This window comes from Sturnira hondurensis, unplaced genomic scaffold (assembly GCF_014824575.4).
Source record: "Sturnira hondurensis isolate 20B ecotype Veracruz unplaced genomic scaffold, ASM1482457v3 Scaffold0006413, whole genome shotgun sequence".
NCBI lineage: Eukaryota > Metazoa > Chordata > Mammalia > Chiroptera > Phyllostomidae > Sturnira > Sturnira hondurensis.
The window spans coordinates 43,449,214-43,471,924 of record NW_028079044.1 but is presented as its reverse complement, the minus strand read 5'-3'; the positions used below and the strand labels follow the sequence as shown (position 1 = coordinate 43,471,924).

Sequence of the window (22,711 nt, the reverse complement as noted above, 5' to 3'; positions counted from 1 at the left end):
CTTTTTATAACTCTCTTATTAGACTGAATAGTAATTCGTGTTGCCAAGTCTACACCTATATACTTTCTTGGGAAGCTGCTAGGGTAGGGCCTGCAGCAAATATTATTAGGTGGTCAACAGAATAGAAAGTAGATAATTGGTCACCTAAAGAGTATTTAGTTTTTTATAATTAAAGGTATAGTGTATGCATTGAACTGTTCGGTCATTCAGGGTGAGGTTGCTTTGGTACTTACTAAGTCTATTCTAAGTGATTTTGAATTTTCCCCTTGATTTGTAATCTTATATTGATGATTATGTCCATGGTAACAGACTGAAATAAGTTAGAATGTTTAGAATTATCATTGTCATGAACATGTAGTAGAAAACAAGACACTTTGTTTTTCAGATTTTTGTTTGTTTCAAGTTTGGATATATAACTTGAAAACTTGTAAAGTATGGTTACATTTAATGGAATGTTTAACAATGAAAATGACAAACTATAGCTTCTATGACACAATATACTAGGACTTGCTCTATATACCAAGGGCCTTAGTTGTGCTTTCTGGCATCACTGTACACGTTTTGTTTTATAATGGAAATTAAAATGTAGAAACGGTAGGTGTTCCATTTATATTTCTTCTATGTCAGTTGCTGAGAAGTTTTTATATTTCCAAGTGGAAATGTTTATTTAGCATTTTGTTGTTAGGTATAAACAAATTGTTGGGTTTTTTTTTTTTTTTTGCCTTTTCATGAATTGACTTTTTTATGTTTTAAACCTGGTTCTGGTAATACAGTATGCTTTGTCTTTCAGAGTACTTTATCTGATATTAATATAGTCATTCCAGCCTCTGTAAGCTTCCTGTTTCTATAGTATATCTTTCCCATCCATTTACTTTCAACCTATTAAAGTGTAATTCTTGCAGATATATATTTGGGTCTTGCTTTTTTATACATTTTGACAATCTCTGCCTTTTAATTAGAGTGTTTGGCTCATTAACATTGAATATAATTATTGATATGATTAGATACAGTTTTACTGTTTTACTATTTTGTTTCTGTTTGTCCCTGTGTTTTGTTTCTCTTTTCTCATTTCCTGTTTCTTTTGACTTAATGCGTTTTGGAATTCTCTTGAAATTATTTATTTGGCTTTTCAAGTATGTTTTCATTGCATTTTGTCTGTGTGGTTGTTCTTGGGATTACAAATATGCATTCTGAACTAGTAAGAGCTACTGTTGTACCACTTCATACATGTTGTAGAAATATTGCAACCAAATTACCACCTGGTCCGTTTGTAACCCTCTTTACCCTTTCCTCTGTGACGTCACATGTATTGTGTATTTGATGTATTACATCTGCATATGTTATAAGTGCCACTAGGCCACGTTGTAATTTTTTGCTATAAACAGGCAGGTTTACTTGAATTACTAGGTAAAACCCTGGCCAGTGTGACTCGGTTGGTTGGGACATGGTCCTGTGGACTGAGAGGTCATGGGTTCAATTCCCAGTCAGGACACATACTTAGGTTACAGGTTTGGTCCTGGTTGAGTGCATACAGGAGGCAACCAATCCATGTTTCTCTCCCTCTCTCTCTCCCTCTTTTCCCCCTCTCTAAAATCAATAAAATAAAATCTTTTAAATTACTAGGAAAAAGTACATTTTTTACATTTACCAATATTTACCACTTCTCATGCTCTTCATTCTTTTCTGAAGTTCCTACTTTCTAACTGGTTATCACCCCTCAGTCTAAAAAACTTTCTTTTGCATTTCCTGTTTTGCAGGTTGCCTGGCAACTCATCCTCATAGTTTTAGCTTATTTGTGATGTATTTTGCCTTCATTCTAGAAGAATAATTTTTCTGAATATATAATACTAGACTGACAGTTTTTTCCTTTCAGCATTTTCATATAATTGTTTTCCTGTATTTAATGTGTCATTTTTTTTCTGATTGCTTTCATGATTTTTTTTTACATTACTGGTTTTCTTCATATTTACTAGGAGTTCACTGAACTTCTTGCAGCTCTTAAAAGTTCTGTCTTCCACCAAATTTGGGAAATTTTTAGTCAGTACTCAAAAATTTGGTCCTTTCTCCTTGTCTTCTGGAATTCCAGTTACATGTGTGTTGACCTTTTGATATTTAGCCAAAGGTCGCTGAAAAATTCTGGTTCCTTATTTTTTAATCTTTGTATTTTTCAGACTGGGAAATTTTTACCAGTATATCATCGTGTTCCCTAACTTTTTCTTCTATCACCACCATTTTGATTTTAATCCTTATCAGTTCATTTTAAGTTTCAGATTATATATTTTTCAGTTCTCAAAATTAATTTGGTTCCTTTTTATAGTTTGTATTTGAGCATATTTTCATTTACATCTTGAGTATAATTTTAATTGCTACCTTAGAGTCTTCGTCTGTTCTTTCTAACATTTGAATCACTTTGGGTTGGTCCTTGTCTACTTTTATTTTTCCTGAAAATGGGTCATGTTTTCCTATTTCTTTGTGAAGTAATTTTATGTTACAGAGACTCTGGCTTCTGTTTTATTTTTTCAAGTATGAATTTTTAAAATTTGTTTTAGCAGGCAATTTATGGTTAGGTTCAGACTACAAACTGTCTCTTGGGCTGAAGCTCAAATCTTTGGTTATTTTATACTTAGCTAGGATTGGGGGGAGGTTTCCTGCGCATGTGTATTATTTATAGATCAGCCATATATTTGAATATATCTTCAAATGATCATTCACATTCAAAATGATCACTTTATAATTCAAATTATTTTGATAGATACTTTTCATAAAACATATTTTACATAAAATGTCCACTTTCTAGCAAGTGTTCCTTTCATATTTCCTCTTGTTACTTTTTAGGTTCTTTGTGAAGCAGGAGACAGAATCTGTACTTTGATTTTACATTCAACTCTGTGCCAGCGGTTTTCCTTTCTGCTCTATCTCCTTTACTTTATGTTTCTTTCTCCTAAAAAGTTACTTTTTCATTACCTTTAATTTTGTAATCCTTTTTCTGTGGTTGGGAAGAAAGATTAGGAACTTTTCTACATTATTTGCTTTGTTTCTCTTTACTGCTACACAGTATACATTTGCCTAGCCCTAACCCGTAGGAGTTACAAAGTTTCTGAAATATTTTGGTTCATATGTAGCAAAGTTGAAGAAGTGAAAGCAAGCAGGCTACATCCTCATTCTGTTGGGAAGGTCCTGCCTGTTGAATTCTTAGATGTTCCGAGATGTTCCAGTGAATTAACAGGGACTTCTGGTGGAGTCAGAACTGCAGTGGTGGTGAGAGTAACACAGCTGAGAAGTGGTTCTGGTCTGTAACCGCTGTTGCATGTTTACCTTCCCCGAAAGCTCCGTGCACCACAGTGCCATACTGCGTCCCTTGTGAAAAACCTGGGAAACTGTTTGCATACCCTCAATATAAATTTTGAGGTAATAGTGCCAGTCAAAGCATGGAGGGTATATTTTAATGAGATGTAAAATTCTACAAAAATTAGCTTATCTTTATTTGTTAACACGTCTAAAAGAGGAAAAACAAAACTTAAACTTGTATTCTTAGAACTTTGTGAGAAATACAGTAATCATTTAACTCTAGGTTTTAGTGTGTTCCGCATTGTAAAGCCATTGTGGTACTCCATGCTTTTTTAATAATGTTCACTACATTATTTTTTAATAACGCTCACAAGCTATAAACAGCTTATAAATGGTAGTTTATTTGCTTTTTGCTTTTTTAAAAACTAAATTCTTCAGTTTTTATGTTGTCATAGGTTATATATAAATATTTTAGAAAATGTACCCTTGGTTTGTGCTGTGCTTCCTTGGAAAACCTGGTCGTGTTAGATCTTTAGCGGAAAGCAGTCGTGCTGTGTGGGGTTATCGATGGAGGAAGAAGGCACCATAGGATTCTCTACTGTTTTCCCGTAGCTCGCTCTTGTACTTACACAGGTGAGGATGTGGTTGTTATTGTGAGGTTAGGTAGGTTGCTTTTTTGGTAATTATTATTAATTTTTAGATTTAATGGTAGCACTTGGAGATATTTATTTGGTATGTAGTTGGGAAAACTTTGTGTGTTTATTATGATATATATTACAAATAGTATATTGTTACTTGTTGAATAACACCCTATATTTTTAGCTCACTTTATTGTGTAGAATGTTCTATATTATCCAGTAATACAGGTTTCAAAACTCAAAATATTTAGTGTATTATCAAGGGAAATTCTTTAAGGAGCAGAACACAATCATTATGGTATTTTTAATGCATCACAATTTGAAGCATCACATTACTTCAAAAATAGTATTTTTCTATTTGTAATGGACATTTAGGCCTATTTGAATATTCTTTTTTTCCTTTGCTATCAGTGTTCATTCAAATAGAAATTTCTTAAGTCATCTAGGGTTGCCATCTTAAAGAATGGTAGCTGCATTTTTGAAGTTTTTAAAACTGTAATTAATGTAAACAGGCTTATTATACAGATGCAAGGACTTAAAAAAAAACTCCGAAAAGCGAATGATTTATTAAGGGTTATAGACTCAATGGCAGGCTCGTGCCTGAGCTCAGTTTTCTTCTCTAGCTGTGTATTTGATCCGTACCAAATGTTTTCTGTATGGATAATGTTGGCCCATTAACTGAACGATAATTTGTGAATAAACTTTGATATTTCCCCACTTTATAAATCTACTGGTATTTTCTTCATTGTAACAGAAAAAAAGAAATCATGCTACAGTAACTAATTCTTGCCCTGCACCCTTTTCTTCCCTTGTAGAAAAATTGGAAGCTCCACCACCCACCCCAGGACAACTGAGATATGGTAATGGTTCTATATTGTTCAGTATTGTGCATCTGTGTTTCAGACTTGGAATAGCTATTATCGTTCATTGATAGTACATCGGTAAATTAATTCTTTCCAGATAGAAGGGGTTATCTTATTTATTATGCCAGAGCAAAAACTTTATAAACTTGGTTTAAGACTTATCACAGTATTACAGCATTTCTAATATTGTTACCCACATTTATTATTGTTTAAATATTTTACCATCTCAAAATAGAATTATACTTGTCATAGAGATTTTCCTAATTTCCAGGAAAAAGGATATACTTACTTTAGTTTGGATTTAAGTTGGGCGATTGCCCAGCTAGAACTCCTAGGCTCAAGGCTAGGCAGGACTGCTCTCTGGTGGAGAAAACCTTTCCGCCTATGGTTCGTGGTGATGAAGAAAGTAGAGTTCATTTAACCCGGAGGAAGGGCCTTACGATGCTGCCGGCGTGCCGTCCTTGTCCTGTATGACAGGAACACGTGCTCCGAGGCTGACACTCAGCAGTGTGGAACAGTTAGGGAGCTTGGTATAGGGGCAGTGGAGGAAGAGAATTACTTATTAGTGCAGTGAGTTTTAGTAGGTTTTTAAGTTAAAGCCAAATATGAGATGTGATTTGCTGGTAACTGCTGAGTTATAGAAAAGTGTTTCCCAGAGGAAATTGAAGAAATTACAAATTGAAAGGAGATCATTACATACTAGAGAGCAAACATACAATTTTTTAAAAACATATTTAATAGTCAGTGCTTTTTTCTTTCAGAGGTAGAATATAATTTATATTAGAAATAAGTAACTGTCCCCAAATACCAAAGTAGTTTAAGAATTAAGACTTTGGATATCCTTTCCTGATTCTAATAGCTTGTATTCTTACATTCTGTATCCATAACACTCACTGTATAATACTATTATCATTTTTGGTCATATTGAAATGAACTATTTATGTGAGTGTGTTATCATAAGTGTCCTGAGGGCTGGTACAAGTCTCATTCATCTTTGTATCTCAGATGCCTAGTGGAGTAGTCAGTACGTTTATTTAACCTTTTGAAAAGTATGTTTTTCCTTTGGGTTGAAAATAAATTTTTGTAGGCCACATTTATCTAGGTATGAACATAAAAATTTGATATATTTTATAATTCAAAGTAAGAATAGCAACCTGCTTTGGTTTTATTGACCAAGTGTTTACTTACAGCAATTAATCTAATCTCAGTTTATTATTTATTTATTTGTTTTAGATTTTTAATTTATTTTTATTTAGAGGGGAAGGGAAGGAGAGAGTGAGAGAAATATCAGTGTTGGTTGCCTCTGGTGTGTCCCCTGTCAGGAACTGGCCTGCAACCTAGGCATGTGTCCTGACTGGGAATCGAACCGCTATTGTCTGGTTCGCAGGCCCGTGCTCAATCCACTGAGCTACACCAGCCAGGGCCTAATCTTAATTTAATAGCCTTAATACATAACTTTAAGATATTTGCAACTGGCCAGTTTTAGAGATGCCAACATGTTAAGTAATCCCAAAGATTTGTGGTTACTTTGTCATATTTGTATTGAGAAGACAGTTGAGAAGATGATTTGGGAGGTTTCTCTCCAGAGATATATTTAAGTGGTTTTTTCTTCACTCTAAGTCGTTTCATTCAGTACATTTAAAAAATTTCATTGTCCTCTTTTGACCTATCAAATTTGTATTATATTTTTTGGAAATCAATATTGTGTATATGTTTTGGCTACTTATAAAACTTCAAATGTTTAGTAGTTAAGCAACTAGACTTAGACAAAAAGTCAAAGAAATAAGACTAGACTCTTTAATAGAAGAATCCTGTTCATGATGTGCTATTTGATTTTTTATCATCTTTACAGGTTTTAAAATAATCTTTATAATTAAAAGATGTGCTTTTTATCTTAGACATTCTTGCTTGATAACAAGAAAAAATCTGAAATGACCTAGGATATATACTAATTTCCCTTGATCTTAGTCTCTGATAGTCATTGTGGGTAGAGGGGGTTTTTTTTGGTAGGTATTCTAGACTATTTATTAGCCTTTTCTGATTGTCTCATTATAGTAATACCAAACCTTCATCATTTCTGGATTATATTTTAATTATACTATCTGTGGGTGTTACTGCATAAAAAAAAACCCTGAAGTCACTGAAACTGAACCAGTTGGTTTACGGGACTTTATATTTTGGATATAGTATAAAACTAAGAGCTTTGGCCCTGGCTGGTGTAGCTCAGTGGATTGAGCACGGGCCTGTGAACCAAAGGATCGTGGTTCGATTCCCTGTCAGGGCACATGCCTGGATTGCCAGCCAGTTCCCAGCAAGGGACACACCAGAGGCAACCATACATTGATATTTCTCTCCCTCTCTCCTTCCCTTCTCCTCTAAAGATAAATGAATAAAAAAGAAGCAAGTTGCTCATACAAAATATTTTTAACCCCCCCCCAAAAAAAACCTAAGAGCTTTGAAGTTTATCTTTAAAAAAACCTCCTTAGTTGAACTGATACTGACTATACCTTGGCAGTTTCATAGATTAATTAGAATAAAGTCTTTTAACTATCCCTAGCTTTTAACCTGTTTCACAGTCAGCCTTCAATTCTCTCAATCTGGAATTCCCTTCCTTTCCAGATTAGTGGTCCTCAACCTACTTAGCTAGTATTTATTGAGCATCTACTATGCACTAGGCATTCTGCAATATGCTGAAGATGCAAACATGAATAGAACGAGATTTAAGTGTATGAAAATTTATAGGTATTCTTCCTAGCTACACTTCTATTGTCTCAGGTTATTCAGATTATGTACAAGACAGATGAGCTAAGGTATGCCTTTGGTAGGAAGAGGCCAAGTTATGTTTTGATATAAATACAATATTGTTTGTTTATAGTTTGTGAAAGTATTCAGGGATACTGGTGCATCATGAGGAGAAAAAAGACTTTGCACGTAGGCACCTAAAATATAGATGAGATAATCACATTTTCCTAACGTTTGTTTAAAAAAATCTTTAGTGAGCAAAAGTGACCAAATAGCTTCCCTGAAATTTGGTTCAGGGAATTTTTTATTATTTCTAATGTGGAGATGAATTTTATGATATGGGCCTAAGTATAAGAGAGAAACAGATTGATGTCAATGCCAATTAACATAGTATTCATAATATTTATTTACTTATTCTGCCATTAACTGTATGTACTTTGTGTGTGTGTTGCCAATAAGAAACAGAAAGGCCTAACACAACTGTTTTTACATGTTATGTGTTTTTACTTTTTCCCCCTCAGTATAGCTTCTACCGAGTAGCGAAACCACAGCAGGAGCAGAATCTATGGCTGTGGGGAGTGTGGAGCAAATTCCAGAGCTTATCAGATCCGTTTAGGAGGCTTTAATCATATGGTCTGTTTTGTCATTTTAAAATTATAGGAATCTTAAAATATATTTTTCTGTTTTTGATGTTTTTCAGTATTCATCCACAATGCGATACCTTTCGTAGGGTTTGGCTTTTTGGATAATGCCATTATGATTGTTGCAGTAAGTTCTATCTCTCACCCCTTCTGTTTTGAGTAAATAAAGAAACTTGTGTGCTCTAAATTTTTCTAATAATTTGCATATTGTAGCTGAAGTTTTAATTAGTATCATAATGAAGGAAGCCATTTTTTACTATATTTTATCTTAATTAGACTATAGCTCAATTTTAAAGCATCATATATATTAATCATTAAGACTTTTTGGTAAAGCATGGACAATAATAAACACATATATATTGCAATGGTCTACATTATCCTGTTCTAGTTCCAACATTCTTATTAGTAAAAAAGTATGTAAAATTTTCTGATGTTCTTTAATTGTATCAGCAGTTTATATCATATGTTATTTGATTAGTTCCTTGTTCAATTTTCCCATGCAAAAATGTTCTAAAGGGTGTTTTTATATAGTCTATCTATCCATTTAACCAGAAGATGTTCTAAATTTCAATTCAGAGCACTGTGGATATACACCTCTTCTGTCTTCTTTTCACTGTAATGTTGAAAAGAATTTTCCTTTTCTGTGGTCAATGTAAGAGTGTTCTTTAAAAGTGGTATTTAGTCTCAGGGATGGCTCATTTCTCTTTTTTACTGTTATGTGACACCTTTTGTTAATGGACCCCAGTATTGCGTTCAGATTCTAAAGTCAGAAATAAGCCCATGATTAAAATGCAACTGTTTTGAAACCACCCAGTGCTCTATCAGTTCTCTTAACGGACCCTAACTTTAATGAGATTTTGTAAACTCTAGCCCTTGTATGTGACCGGGTCCTCAATCCCGGTCCTCCCGCAAAGCTCTCCTTAGCTCCTCCTCCTGTCATTCCGCCCGCCTTTCTCCCCCACTTCCGGCCCCCCTCCTGCCCCCAATCCATCCTTAGTGGGTAGGCTAGTGAAGCTCACCTGAGCTCAGCGTTAAAAAAAACGTAGTGATTTTTGGATTCTTGAATATGAGGAAAATACATATGAGAGATGCAAAGTTTTGGGGTTGGTTTGTTTTTGGGGTTTTGGAGGTCACATGTATTACTACAAATGGAGGTAAATGGAGTATTTGGTTTCAAAATTGGGATAAGAGGATAATTTACATTGCATAGATTATAATGTTTGCTTAAAGAGTACCTAAAATTGGCTCATTCAAGAATGGTTTTCTTTGCTCTATAGTCTCATTTGTGTCCAGATTGATGGGAGTTGGTATCCAGGTAGGATAGGTATCCAGAAAGTCCAGCCTTCATCTGGCTCGGGAATCCGACAGGGTTCACGCAGCAGGGAGGGACCCCGACCCCGACACAGTCACAGAAAACACTCCAACATGTGCACAAGCTGAAGGTGTTCAGCACCCATTGGATAATTCCTTCACAGCCTAGTCTGGCAAAAGCCTCTAAAATATCTCAAAAGGCTAGTGTTCTGACTGATTTCAACATTTTCCTAATATGTATGTAAGAATCAAATTGGCCAATTTATGTATCTGTGAATGTGGAAAACTTAGCCAGTTAGAATTACACTGACTTTTCTGAAATTACTAAAATCTGAATTGGTTAGATTATTTAAATAGGTAATGTAAGACAGATCTAATTGCAATGAAAACTTTGTTATGATGAATTTATAAGCTATATTTAAGACTTGTGTTTCTTCAATACATTGTCTGAATTAAAGTCTGTGACAAATATGTGTTTTAATTTTATTTGACTCACTCAGTAATTTAGATTCTCTTTACTAACAGCTGCTAGCTTCCATGCTGCCATCTTAAAAATCTTTTTTTTTTTTACCTCAGCAGGGCAGAGCTTAGATATTCAAATGCCGAGAGACTGACCTCGCTACAGGGAAGTGCTGCCATGATATATTTTGCATAAAGAGGGGTTCAGGGAGATTTTAAAGGGAGATCAGAATTAGGGAACCGGTAGCTCTTTAGATCCCGAATAAAACCTTCACAGTGTGGTGTTATCATTTGCTCAAAAATAAATATCTAAAGTGACAGATGCTTGTGTTTAAATAGAGCTTCCAACAAAACAAACACCCACATTCTTGAGTCCAATTATTGTATTATTATTCACTACTTTGTGTGTCTCATTATTAGTGTGAGAGTGGACTATTTTTGCAGGCCCCAGATGGCCGCCTCCAATTCAGTGGTATTTGTTTTTCTAGTTTGCACTGAAATCCAGTTTCAGGGATTTATCACCAGGTTATCATTTATATAGTACTAAAATAAATATTTACATCGCTGGCTTCAATACCTGGTTGAGACTAATAGGTAGGGCAAAAATATTATCCTGTAGTAATTGCAAACCTAGTCCAGGGACAGAAGTTTTCCAGAGGCTTTATAGTACATTGCGGAGACCAAAATCCACAGACGCTGTAACTGTAGCATCTGTGCAAAGGGAAACAAGTGATCAGTACTATGACAAGAATTTTTACTTAAAACAAATACACAAACTGATTGCCCCTAACACCGGGGACGGCTGTCCGTTGTAAGACAGTGAGTTGGGAAGGTATTTGGCTCTGCTTCTCTATCATGCCGCGGACGGTCGGTATTTTCCTCTTTCTGAAGTGTACTCTCCGGGCTGCTGCTACCCTAGTTGTAGTAATAAAGACAAATTTCTATATAACTTCCAAGGATAGATTTGACCTTTATTGTTAACTGCTATTCATACTAAGCTTGTGCTTCTATAGTTTTTTTAAATTATATTTTTATGTTATGGGGATTTTTTTTTGTGGTTTAGTGGGGTTTGGGATTATTTTTCTTAAATTTAATTAGGACAGAATTTGTTAGAATTCTAGAGTAGATTAATTGTATTAGGGTGACAAACCGGGTATAACTTGAAGACAATAGTGTTTGATTTGTTTATAACTTCTAACTCATCTGTTACGTGAAATCTGAACTATGCAAAAAAGTCAAGGAGGGGATTGTCTGTTGCCTTCAAACTGACTTTGACTTTATATGAGGCTTTTTATGCTTTTAGAAGAACCTTCAGCTTCCTTAAATTTAATGAAATGATTAAGTGCTTAAATACTTTTTTAAACACATGCGTTGCACACAGATTCTTCTTGGGTCATTCCTAATGACTCATGGCTGTTAAAGACGCTGTATTTATTCTTCATACACTGCAGCTGTCAGGTGCTTCTCTTCAGTATTGAAGCTCCAGTGTTGTTTTGTTTTTGAGTCCCTCTATAAAGATACACGTCTTTATTCTTTGTGCCCGGTCTTTGTTTTTATTCTTCAGAAATCCCTTTCTTTGGGTACCTTTACAGCCTTGTAATTTTAAGTGCCCGGGAGACTTTGGTGCATCCGGTCTGTAGGAAATGGTCTTAAAGGGGTGGAACCAAAAGGCTTAGGGGAAAGAAAATTGAGGAAAGCTTAACTCAGCTTCTCTTCAGTTTCACAAATAATTGATTAACACAGTATTTCTACATACCAGATAGGGCATTCTTTTTTTTTGTCTTCCACAAATATCATTCAGATTTTAAAAGCACTTCAAGCATTAGTATTCAGGAGAACTTTCGAAAATTGTGTCCATTTATGGAAGCATTGCCCAAGGATTAGAATTGAACTAGCACTGTAGATCCTAGGATTTCTTCTTTAGTTTGTGTAATTACCCACCTGTATTTTGCCATGTGTGGAGAAATGAGATAGAAATGGAAAGTCTTAAATTCTCTTAGTAAATGAATGCAGTGGAAATACAGTGGAGCCTCATTTTTGCTGTGGCTCTATTGTATTTAATGGTATTGTCACTCATGAATGAGTCAGATTGGCTCACGACTTAAAGACTAAAGAGCTAAGTGTTATAGGGTAATTTTTGAAGTTAATGATGTTTTGGGTTCCTACAGACTGGTTTAGTCTGTTTTTTAAATTGTTTATAGCATAAGTAACAATAGTATAGATTAGCATTCAGAATTTAAAATTTAGGTGAGTTTGTTGTCGTTGTGCTGAAAGCGCTTTCAAGCAGCCTTCTCTGTGATAGGAAAACATAAACCCTAGATTCTCAATAAATTGCTTTGTATATGTGTTGCTATTTTTTATTTTTTGGAAACCTAATTTTAATAAAGAGAATATTTATGTTATTTCTGCATTAATGCATATACCTAATCATTAAATGAACCACTATATTATATGTGCATGTTTCTGCATATTTTTGTATATAATTTTGCTGCAGTAACGTGTTTGACTATTTTACCTGTTTCTATTAATGATTTACTATTCCTTTATCATCAGTAGAACTTTAATATTTTGAGATTGATTTCTTTGTGATCATTTCTCAGGGAACCCATATCGAGATGTCTATTGGAATTATTTTGGGAATTTCAACTATGGCAGGTATTTAATAATAGTAATATTATCATTGTACTGTCCGTATGTTTAAAAGCCATTTTAGTAGGTTAGGTTTAGAAGAGGATAACTTATTGGAATGAATTTACTCATAAAAGTGTCTACTAATTTGCCCTGGCCAGTGTGGCTCAGTCAGTTGGGTGTTGTCCTGCAAAGCGAAAGTTCACCAGTCAGAATCTGGTCAGGGCACGTGCCTGGGTTTACAACCTGGTCCCCAGCTGGGGCGTGTGCAAGAGCCAATGGTTAGGTGTTCCTCTCACACACCAGTGTTTCTCTCCCTCTCTTTCTCCTTCTTTTCCCCTCTCTAAAAATAAATAAAATCTTTTAAAAAATGTCTATTAGTTTATCGCCTAAATCCTATTCATTTAATTCTTAATTTTGTGTATGCAACACTCTGAGAAATTTTAGGAACTTTGTTAGTTAATGGGTAGCAATAATCTACTTTAATAACTATGTTTAAAAAAGTTTTTCTTTTAATTACTGGTTATCCTGAAACTTTTCTACCCTTTTTTTCCTCTATTAAATTATTTTCAAGTTGGGTAGGAAAATCAAAGAAGGAAATACATGATGGAAAATCTATTTTGGTTCTATCTTCATCTTTCCCCCCAGATAACACTCTATTCACGATTGTGAAATTTGGGGATGGTTCTGTGTTGTACGTATTGCGTGGGGCACATGAAGCCGATGAGTTAATGAAAGAGACATTTCTTCTTGGCTTTCTTGAATTTCAGAGCTGTGCATATAGCTTTACTGTTTTCCGGATATCTGAATTCCCTTTAACAAATATTGTCTGAAAGTTGTAACTACAAAATATTGTACATGTTTTATATTGAGTCCAAAATGAATACTGGCTGCCACGACAGAAAAAACCTGACTCCTTGATGGAGGCAGAACACTGTAATCTCAGAAGTGTGTTCTATTTTGAGTTCTTGAGATGAGAGCTGTCCAGTGAGTTACTTTGAATGCAGACAGTTGTTTCAGTTTGAGAGATGTGATAATGCTTCCAGACAAGTGATTTATTGATTACAAAGTAATGTATTATAATGATTTTAATGACTTCCATGTTGCAATTCACTTGTCATTTTCCACTTTTTTTAGCTGCTGCTTTGGGAAATCTTGTGTCAGATTTAGCTGGACTTGGGTAGGTCCATTCATTTCTTCATCTGTGCATGTGTGTACTTGCTGTCTTTCTCTTCTTCATTCTCCTATAATTAAGAAGGCTAAAAAAGAAACATTTATTTTTGTGTGTGTTTTAGAACTAAATTTTAAAATCTCTGTATCAGTAGTACTAAATCTTTGTCGGGCACCAAATATAGATGCCTAGGTTGTACCCCAGTCATACAGAATTAATATTTCTGGGGATGGGGCCCTGACATTTGTGTTTAATAATCTTCTCAAGCAATTCTGATATTAGCAAAATGTTTTCTAAAACCATCACAATGCAAGTAGAGTTAAGTATTTATATGTGTGTATTTACATACATTTCCAAGGCTGAGATAGGATTAGTAGTAAGAACTTCTATCATTATTTCAGTCCAAAGGTAAGAGATACAGCCCAAAGGTGAGGATGCTGGGAATGTTCTCTAGAGAAACTTTTACAGGGAGTAATGGCCAAAGCACACATGTATGTGTCTGGCTAGTGTTTGTCTTTTAACTTCATGCGGCAGGAACGATGAAACAAACCGAGGACTCTACTTAGAAAAGCCCAGTTCTCTCTTTCTACTTTTACACTCATTTCCAAGTGTCAAAAGGCCTGGGCTGCTTCCTGAGCCTGGGGAAGTCTGGGAAGTATAAACTGGACTAAATTGGCATTAATTACAGTGATAAATACACTGTTTTTTTACTCAGTCTTGGTTCTGTTCCTTCCTTCCCTGGCTCACTAGAGTGGGGAGTTTTGAAATGTAGACTCGGGGCCAACGGAAGTAAACTCAGCCCTGAGATGCAGGCAGACGCAGCTTTGTAAGTGCACTGCCCTGGGGTTAGGGCCAAGGCTGCGATTAAAACGGAAGTTTCTTTGCTTTAGGACCAAGGCGGAACATTTATATTCCTAGAATTTCTGGCATAGATCCGTAATGACATCACTCCTCAAACATTCCATTTCCCAGTTTCCAGCATTGAAGTTAATAATGTTACTAGAGCTGCTGCAATAGCTTTTTCTATATTTATTAGAAATAAATGATTAATAGATTTTAAGGCCACTTAGCTTTAGATTGCTTCATAAAGCAATTATTTTTGTTTATCGATAAAGATTTGGTTGGAAGACTTTATATTTGAGAACTGTTTCTTCTCTACCTTAAAAAAATTATTAACACATACCACAATTTATTGGTTCTTAGATACACATGTTTTTTTAGACTTAATATATCTGACATTGGCGGTTTTTTTCTTTTTTACAGTATATAAAATAAGATTGTATCCAATAAGTGATGGTAACTTGGAATTGATAAATACTTGAGATTGTCCTGAAAATTCTAGGCCATTTTTTCATCTATCTGATCAATTTTGGAAGTGTTTGCTTTCTGATAACAATGATTAATTTATACCATAAATGAAAAGGCTTTACTTTGAATTTAGATTAAATGCATAAATTGTAATTGTAAAAAATTTTATATACCTTGAATTGGTCTTTTTAAATTAATAGTAGAGAATAATTTCTCCAAGTCAATTAATTTACCTATGTACTAAATATAGTAATATGAAAATAGTTTTAAAGTGGATATATTTATGCACAATAAAAAATGAAAGTTTATGAAATTTTTTATAGCATTTCTAGAGTGCCAATTAATTACAGGTATAAAATTATTTTGTTTCTGTTTGTAATAATTAGCTTTCTACTGCCCGAGGATATTTTTGTGTCTCTTTAACAACCTGTGTTCTGCCCTCATGTGTTTTGAAGACTCGCAGGCTACGTTGAAGCTTTGGCTTCCAGGCTGGGCCTGTCAATCCCTGACCTCACACCAAAGCAAGTCGACATGTGGCAAACGCGGGTTAGTTCGCACTTGGTAAGTACTTCATGTGGCCATGCATTCGGGTGGCTGGGTCAAGTTCAGTCCCTTCTGAGGCAAAAATTTATTACCCTGGAGTTTTTAAACTGTCCAGGCCTTGGCAGTTTTCAGTGAAAAAGTAACTTTTTATTGACTTATTTTTTGTAAGTGTACTTGATTTTTAAAATTTCTTCATATACCTCAGTTAATCTTGAGGTATTAGTTTTATCTTAGTCATAAAGGGAATAATTAACTATAGTTCTCTTTGAGGGTGGTTTAGGTAGAGAACCAGACATTTAAACAAATTATAATTTAGTGGGACAGGTGCAGTAATAGAATTTTACCTGAGATGTAATAATAGCACAAGTAAAAGAATGAACACTTTGTGGGGAGAAATTTCTCTTGGTGAGGAGATTTCTTGGTGATTATTAGATCTAAGCTGATTTTCTTTATTATTGGTGAGATGTTTACTAGGCAAACAAGAGATCCCAAGTATGTTGACCAGCAGGTAGAAAAGCGTGTTAAAAGCAGGACGTGTTCAGAGAGGTGCAGAGATTGGGTGTTGCTGGGGTGTCGCATGCAGTGGCCGTGGGTAGAAGCGGCAGTACACACAGCACTGGAGCCGTGCCAGTGGGTCAGACACGAGAGACGTTTTCCCGTTGATGTATCACTGGTGCTAAGGAGCTTGCACCTCGCACCCAGGTGATGGAGCGCTGTTCTAAATAGGAAGGGAGGAAACTGGGTGGATCCCAGTGCCGCTGGTTAAGTCGAGAAGAGCAGGGGGCAGATGTTTGTAGGCGAGGAGGATGAGTTCTGTTTGGGGCATGTTGCATTTGAGATGCTAGTAGGACACTCAAATGGTGACACCTAGTAGGCATTTGGGTTAAAGGTCAAGACTTACGGAGGTCTGAAATAGAGAGAATGATGTTATCATTCATTCATTCAACAAATATGTGTTGTTTACTTATTGTATGCAGGTAGAGATCTAGGAGTCTTGAATATACTGGCTGGCAACACAAAATGGTTTTTTTCTGGTCAATCTTACTTTCTAGCAGCCTGAGGGGCGAGAAGGTATTTTAAAACCCCGACAGAAAAGATAATTAGTATATTAGAAGTTCACAGTGTTATGGAAATTAAAGGAAAAAGAAAGCTGGACCGAGTAAAAGGGTACAGGACGGACACAGACTGCAGCGTTACACAGGAGGGTCACTGCGGGCCTCAGTGAAAAGGCCCGCGGTGGTTAAAATCGCGTGAGAAGGTGATTGTGGAGGGCTATGGTGCTCTGCGTGCGGTGCCAGGACCAGTGGGATCAGCGTTACCTGGGAGCTTATTAGATGTGCGAATGCTTAGGCTCTGCCTTAGACCCATCTATCGCTGTATAAAAATTACATGGGAGTGTGTGTGTGTGTCCATACCTGCAATTTGTAGATAAAGCGAAGCGATAAAGTAGGTAGCTAACATCAGCCAGAGTCGTTCAGGGGTAAGGATGTTCTAACATTTTTGTCATTGGGCTTAACATTTTACTGCCTCCATTGGGACCAAGAGGTTATTTTCCTGGAGTCTTCTCATGTAAATGATAATTCTGTTTTCTTTCCATATTATAAGTAGGTCCCTCTTCTATAACAAAAACACTTCAGTTATTAAACTATTATTTATTTATGTATTTGTGTGTGTGTGTGTGTGTGTTGATAAAACTCCATAAGCATATTCCTTAGTTGTTGACTCTGCTTGTTTTGTGTTAGGGTCAAACTTCTGTTCGGTAACACGACATTTGGTGATGAACAGCCTGTAGTTGTGGTGGTTGAAGTTAGTGATCAGCCCTCTAGTTATGACATGAGCTAACTCTGAAGTTCTACAGAATATATGCCAACAATACACATGCAGCTTCTAACTGACATATGTTGCATTTAAAAACCTCATTTATAATTTCATTGTTTGAAACTCGGAAAATATTTTTTTGGCAAAACAATATCTCGGATGTACTTAAGTCCTTCGTTAACTCCAGTATACTACAATTAACTACAGGCTCTAGTATCATAAGATCTGAAAATAATACATGTAAGTCACTATTCTTAACAGTGGGAAAATATGTGTTAGGGCCTGAATCAGGAAGCCAGAAAAGGAAGTCCCATTTCTTTGCTCCTCCTCTGCCCCTTGACTTGATGCCAGTTGAGATACTGGGTTGGCGCTTGTTGGCTGACATTCCTCCAGTGCAGAGGAAGGAAGCCTTGGTTTTCATGGGTGGTAGTAGCAGACATTCGAACAGAAAGGGTGGGAAGTAGAAGGGGAGTTTGTTAGTAGTGGTCATTATATATACGGGGAAGCCAGGAATCTAAAATAGAATGTGACCTCTACAAGTATACATAAGTAACAACGTCATCTAAGGTCAAAATAAGCATCGAGGTGAGGTTTTTTCTTGTCTTCTGACATTAAAATATATGTACAATTTTTAATAAGTGTTTTCTAATTAAATATTTCTTTGATGTTATTTTTGTGGCCATATGTCCTGGTTGTGTTGAACTTTAAATATCATTTGTTCTAGAATTGTTTTTTAGCTTCTTTTTTAAAAAGACTTTATTTATTTTTGTTTGTAGAGAGAGGGGAATGGAGGGAGAAGGAGAGGGAGAGAAACATTGATGTGGGAGAGAGACATAGATGGCTTGCCTCTCACATGCCCCCAACTGGGGACCTAGCCCTCAACCCAGGAATGTGTCCCGACCAGGAATAGAACCAGCGACCTTTCAGTTCGCAGTCCGCCACTCAGTCCACTGAGTCACAGCAGCCAGGACTTTTTTATATTTAAGTTACTATGATCAAATGACATGCAGTCACAGTTGAATTTTGTAGCACATAGTAATTGTTTATAGTAAATACTTAAGCAAGGGTTCCTCTTACAGGGATAAAATAACTTTAAAAAAATGTTTTCTTTTGTTTCCTTAGGGCAAAGCTGTTGGGGTGACTATTGGCTGCATTCTAGGAATGTTCCCCTTGATTTTCTTCGGAGTAGGTGAAGAAGATGAAAAACTGGAAAAGAAAAATTAACCCTCTTACAGTATCTATAAAAAGATGTAAACTAATGTACCTCAATTATTAAATATGCTGTCACGACATTTAGGAATTAAGACAGTAACAGTGTATAGATACGGGATCAAATAATTTTAGCATGTATCATGGAAAACACTAACTTATTGTGGTTTGGTTTTCTTAGGACATCTTTTTAAAAAAAACTATTTAGTATCATTTTGTGTAAATTGTCAAAATGCCTTTTCATCAATGGCAATCAGTGTTTTATTTTTTCTTCTCTTTCTTTGTATATCCAGATACCATCTAAGTATCAGTCATTGGTGTACTGTACTGACTTGGAGTTTGCCTATTTGTTACTTAATGTGTACATGCATGAAAGCATTTTCTGTTGCTGTGTGCTGCATAGCTACGATTCAACCTGAAGATTTCTCCAAATTACTTACGATGTTTAACATCAGTTGAAGATTTTTTACTCTTTCTGGCAACATCAATTTTGTACTGTTTCACAGTAAACATTCACAGTTATATAATTTGTCATCATTTTTTACTCCCACATCTATTCCAGATGGATGTAGACTTTAAAATATTTTACGTTTTTATTACTTATTTTAATTTTCTAACCTTACTGTCTCAAGTGCCAGAGGTCAGTCAGAATGAGCAATTAATAATGTGGTCTCCCTACTTCCATAATACCATATATGTTAAGTATATTATTTTGAATTGATGTTTTTACTTCTAATTTCTCAATTTTACATAATTACATGGTGGTTTTTAACTCCTGAGAGGAAGAAAAATATTATTTTAGGGTCTTTTTAATGGTGATTGTGGAATTACAGGGAGCTAAGGGGTTTAGCATGACACTTGGAAATTAAGAGACTAAAAACATCTTTTTAGAGAAATAGAAAATGGGAACTGTCAAAAAGGTCTATGGTATAACAGGTAAAGTTGAAAGGATGTTCATAAGGTTAATGAGATGTCATTTCTATTGTTTGGGAAGGATCCCTCCCCCTACTCCGAAGTTTCTTGTCATCTGAGTCAGTGAGTCTGAGTCCTTCCGACCTAAAATCCTGGTGTTGGGTCTTGTTTAGAGAATTTTATTTCTGGATAACCTCTTTTGAGGTGAAACTAAATATTATGTATACATATGTGTATATATATACATATATATATCTTTTTGGTATATATAGTGTAATTGTCAAAAGTTACATGAGTTGAAATTCTTCTTTTTGGGGGTCTTTTTTCTTTTGGTATTTAAATCACATTCTAGGCTGAAGCTACTTATTTTCAGTCTTGTATATCTGACTTAAGTATAAGCATGTGGGAATCACAAAATTTGATTTTATGAGCACTTAAAGTTGTTACACATGCTAAAAAATTACTCTTACTTATAAGAGTAACTAAACAGATCATAGAGGAGAAAAACAAATTAAAATTACTACTTGGGACGCTGAGATTATTTATGTTGATAAATAGATGCAAAATAAAGAAAATTTCTAGGGTGGCGGTATTTACGTTCACCTTACTTTAAAATTTTATTTGCATGTATTGACTGAGCCCTTCTCAAAGGAGCTGATTTTCCCCACTAGGCAATTTGTGACAAATTCTCTTTGGTGCCCTTCAAAATAATTTAGTGCTAACCTTTAATCATGGATTTTTGAAGGAAAAAAATGAATCATACAATGTGAAAATAAATATATACTTCTTATATACAGATACATGACAGTCTCATTTGATCAAATTAGAATTATAGAGCTTGGTATCCTATTAAACAGGATGCCATACACACACCAAATTTTGTTTTTATTATTTCAGATGAGTGGACTAAAGTGCTTATTAAAATTTTTTATTTATGTTTCCATGCTCTTGTCCCTAACTTGACCTTTCTGTTTTCTGAAAAAGCATTTTATTGTGGTGCTTAAATTTTTTCTTATTAATTAAATCCCATATCCAGAAACCTTGCCTGCGAGTTGAGAAAGGGCTTTTGAGTGCTGGTTTTATTTTTCATTTTTCTGTTGAAAATAACTCAGCCCTACAAAATCTTTCAGTTTAGCTGAACAGCTATAATTATTTAAGGTGTCCAAACGTGTAACATAAAATCTTTTTATTGAAAGGTATTTTAATTTATGGACACAATGAAAATTTGCATCATTTAGGAAATGACTTTTCAAAAAATGGCACCTTTTTGTCTTTAACCTAAGATAAACATTTTTTTCATGATCTTACTCTACATTAGTATGGTGCTTTGCACAGAGTGATTTCTGAAAAATGGGTCCCTTTAAGATAATTACTTTATGGAATCTTTAGTTTGTTATTTGGCACAGAGAACCTTATTTCAGATTGAAACTGGAATTCTTGTTTCTCATACCAGCTATTTACTTACTGGGAGCACTAGAACTGGGGTTAAATGCAACGTAAGCTACTTTTTAGTACTGTTCACTTAAAATCCATGTTGTCGTGTGTTCTGATTTATTGACTGCCGGGTGCATGTAAATTGGGTGCATTTTGTTGCCACTGTATGTTAAATGGTGACCAATGTTTTTACAAAAGAGTTGAACAAAAAAGTCTTTTAAGAAATTTGGAATGTGGTTTTGATTTTGAGATTTGATTTTCTTCCTAATCTCAGAGATTCCTGGTTATCGTGTCACTAAAGGATGTGGGATTAGTAGATGCAGATTTGCTGCGGGGTTGCGGCAGCATTCCTGAGAGGGCGGAATGGAACTATTCATCACCTCATGAAATCCACACTTGCGGTGCAACATTACAGTTATGAGAAAAGAATGATTCCACATGGAGATAATTTATCTTTAAGAGGGTGTCAAAAAAAGCTTTAGAAAGATTGGCATAAATTACACTCTTGGGCATTTATATCGGTCATAGTCAAGCCTTCTATATAATAATGCCTCATTTACTCTGCTCCTTTTCTCCAGAAGGTGAGCTCTGAAGGTAATGGAAACTTATGTTTTACAACAAAAGTTTGTCCAAACCATTTCGAAGTAAATCTTTCTAATTTTAGAATTATATTTTCTTGCTGTCTTAAGAGTGTATTAAATGTAATGTAACCTTTTTCTTAGTGGCTAAGCATCATTTTCTTGGACCTGGGTATTGTGTTATAATGTAGTATCTTGGGAATCTGGATTTTATTTCTCATTTTTCTCCCCCTTTTTTTTTTGCTGCTCTCACTTCTGGCAACTGCTTTGTTTCTCTAATTTGCTGCTTCCGGCCTACTGTATGGTCTAGAAACTAGATAGCGAGTTTGACCACCAATTACTTAGGAAAGATTAATAAATTGACTATGGAGCCTGAGTGACATGGCAATGGTGATGATAAACAATGTTAGATCCCTTCTATTAAGCACTATTTGTTGCTGTGTACTGTGATGTTTTACACCCATGAGCACGTTTCATCACTTCAGTAACAGTGATGAGTTGGTGCTGTTATTATTCCTGTTTCATGCCGGGTCAGCTGAGACACGAAGAGGTTGATTTGTCCACCAGGCCACCACTAATGAGCGGGCTGGAATCGAGCTCTGCCCAAGTACAAAGCCCAAGTGCTTGACTCCTGTGCAATGGGGACATGAGTTGCATGGGCTTTGTAATGTCCCTTCTCTGGTAGGTTCCTTGTTACCTGCCCATCTGTGGAGTCACTTTCTCGTCTATAACCTAAGGGGATTGTACTTATTCTCTCAGGGTCCCTTTAACAAATCCTGTGTTTTGGTTGCATACTGTGTGCTAGGAACTGTTCAAGGCACTGAGTGAACAGCCAGAACATCCCTTGCTTCATGAAGCTTACACTGTGGGGGAGGAGAATACAGAAAAGCAAATATATACTAATGTATTTTATGCCAGGCGGTGATAAGTTCTATAGCTGTAAATGCCCAAGGAAGACAGAAAGTACCAGTGGTCATATGTGGGGGTGGGGTTATTTTTGTGTAGAGTGGTCAGGGAAACCCTGAAAGCGGTGAGAGTATCAACAATGCTGCAAATAGAAGGCAGCGTGCTAGGTTCTAGAAAGTGATGGCAAGAAAATATCCAACATGTGGAATATATTTCACTTTGGAATGCATTGACAATGTTTTTGGTTTTTTGTATTATTCAT

General features: G+C 35.4%; 1 protein-coding gene across 4 annotated transcripts in view; it reads left to right on the top strand.

Annotated features, from left to right (window-relative positions):
- Positions 1–19,068, top strand: part of TMEM65 (transmembrane protein 65) — a 37,890-nt gene extending 18,822 nt beyond the window's left edge. For all 4 annotated transcript variants that reach the window (XM_037048488.1, XM_037048487.1, XM_037048490.1 and 1 more), the window contains 6 exons: positions 4,742–4,786; positions 8,232–8,299; positions 12,543–12,597; positions 13,708–13,750; positions 15,505–15,610; positions 18,533–19,068. In XM_037048488.1, coding sequence (XP_036904383.1) covers positions 4,742–4,786; positions 8,232–8,299; positions 12,543–12,597; positions 13,708–13,750; positions 15,505–15,610; positions 18,533–18,634 — 419 coding nt within the window. In that variant the 3' untranslated portion in view covers positions 18,635–19,068. The remainder of the gene's footprint in view (positions 1–4,741; positions 4,787–8,231; positions 8,300–12,542; positions 12,598–13,707; positions 13,751–15,504; positions 15,611–18,532) is intronic.
- Positions 19,069–22,711: the final 3,643 nt, after the last annotated feature.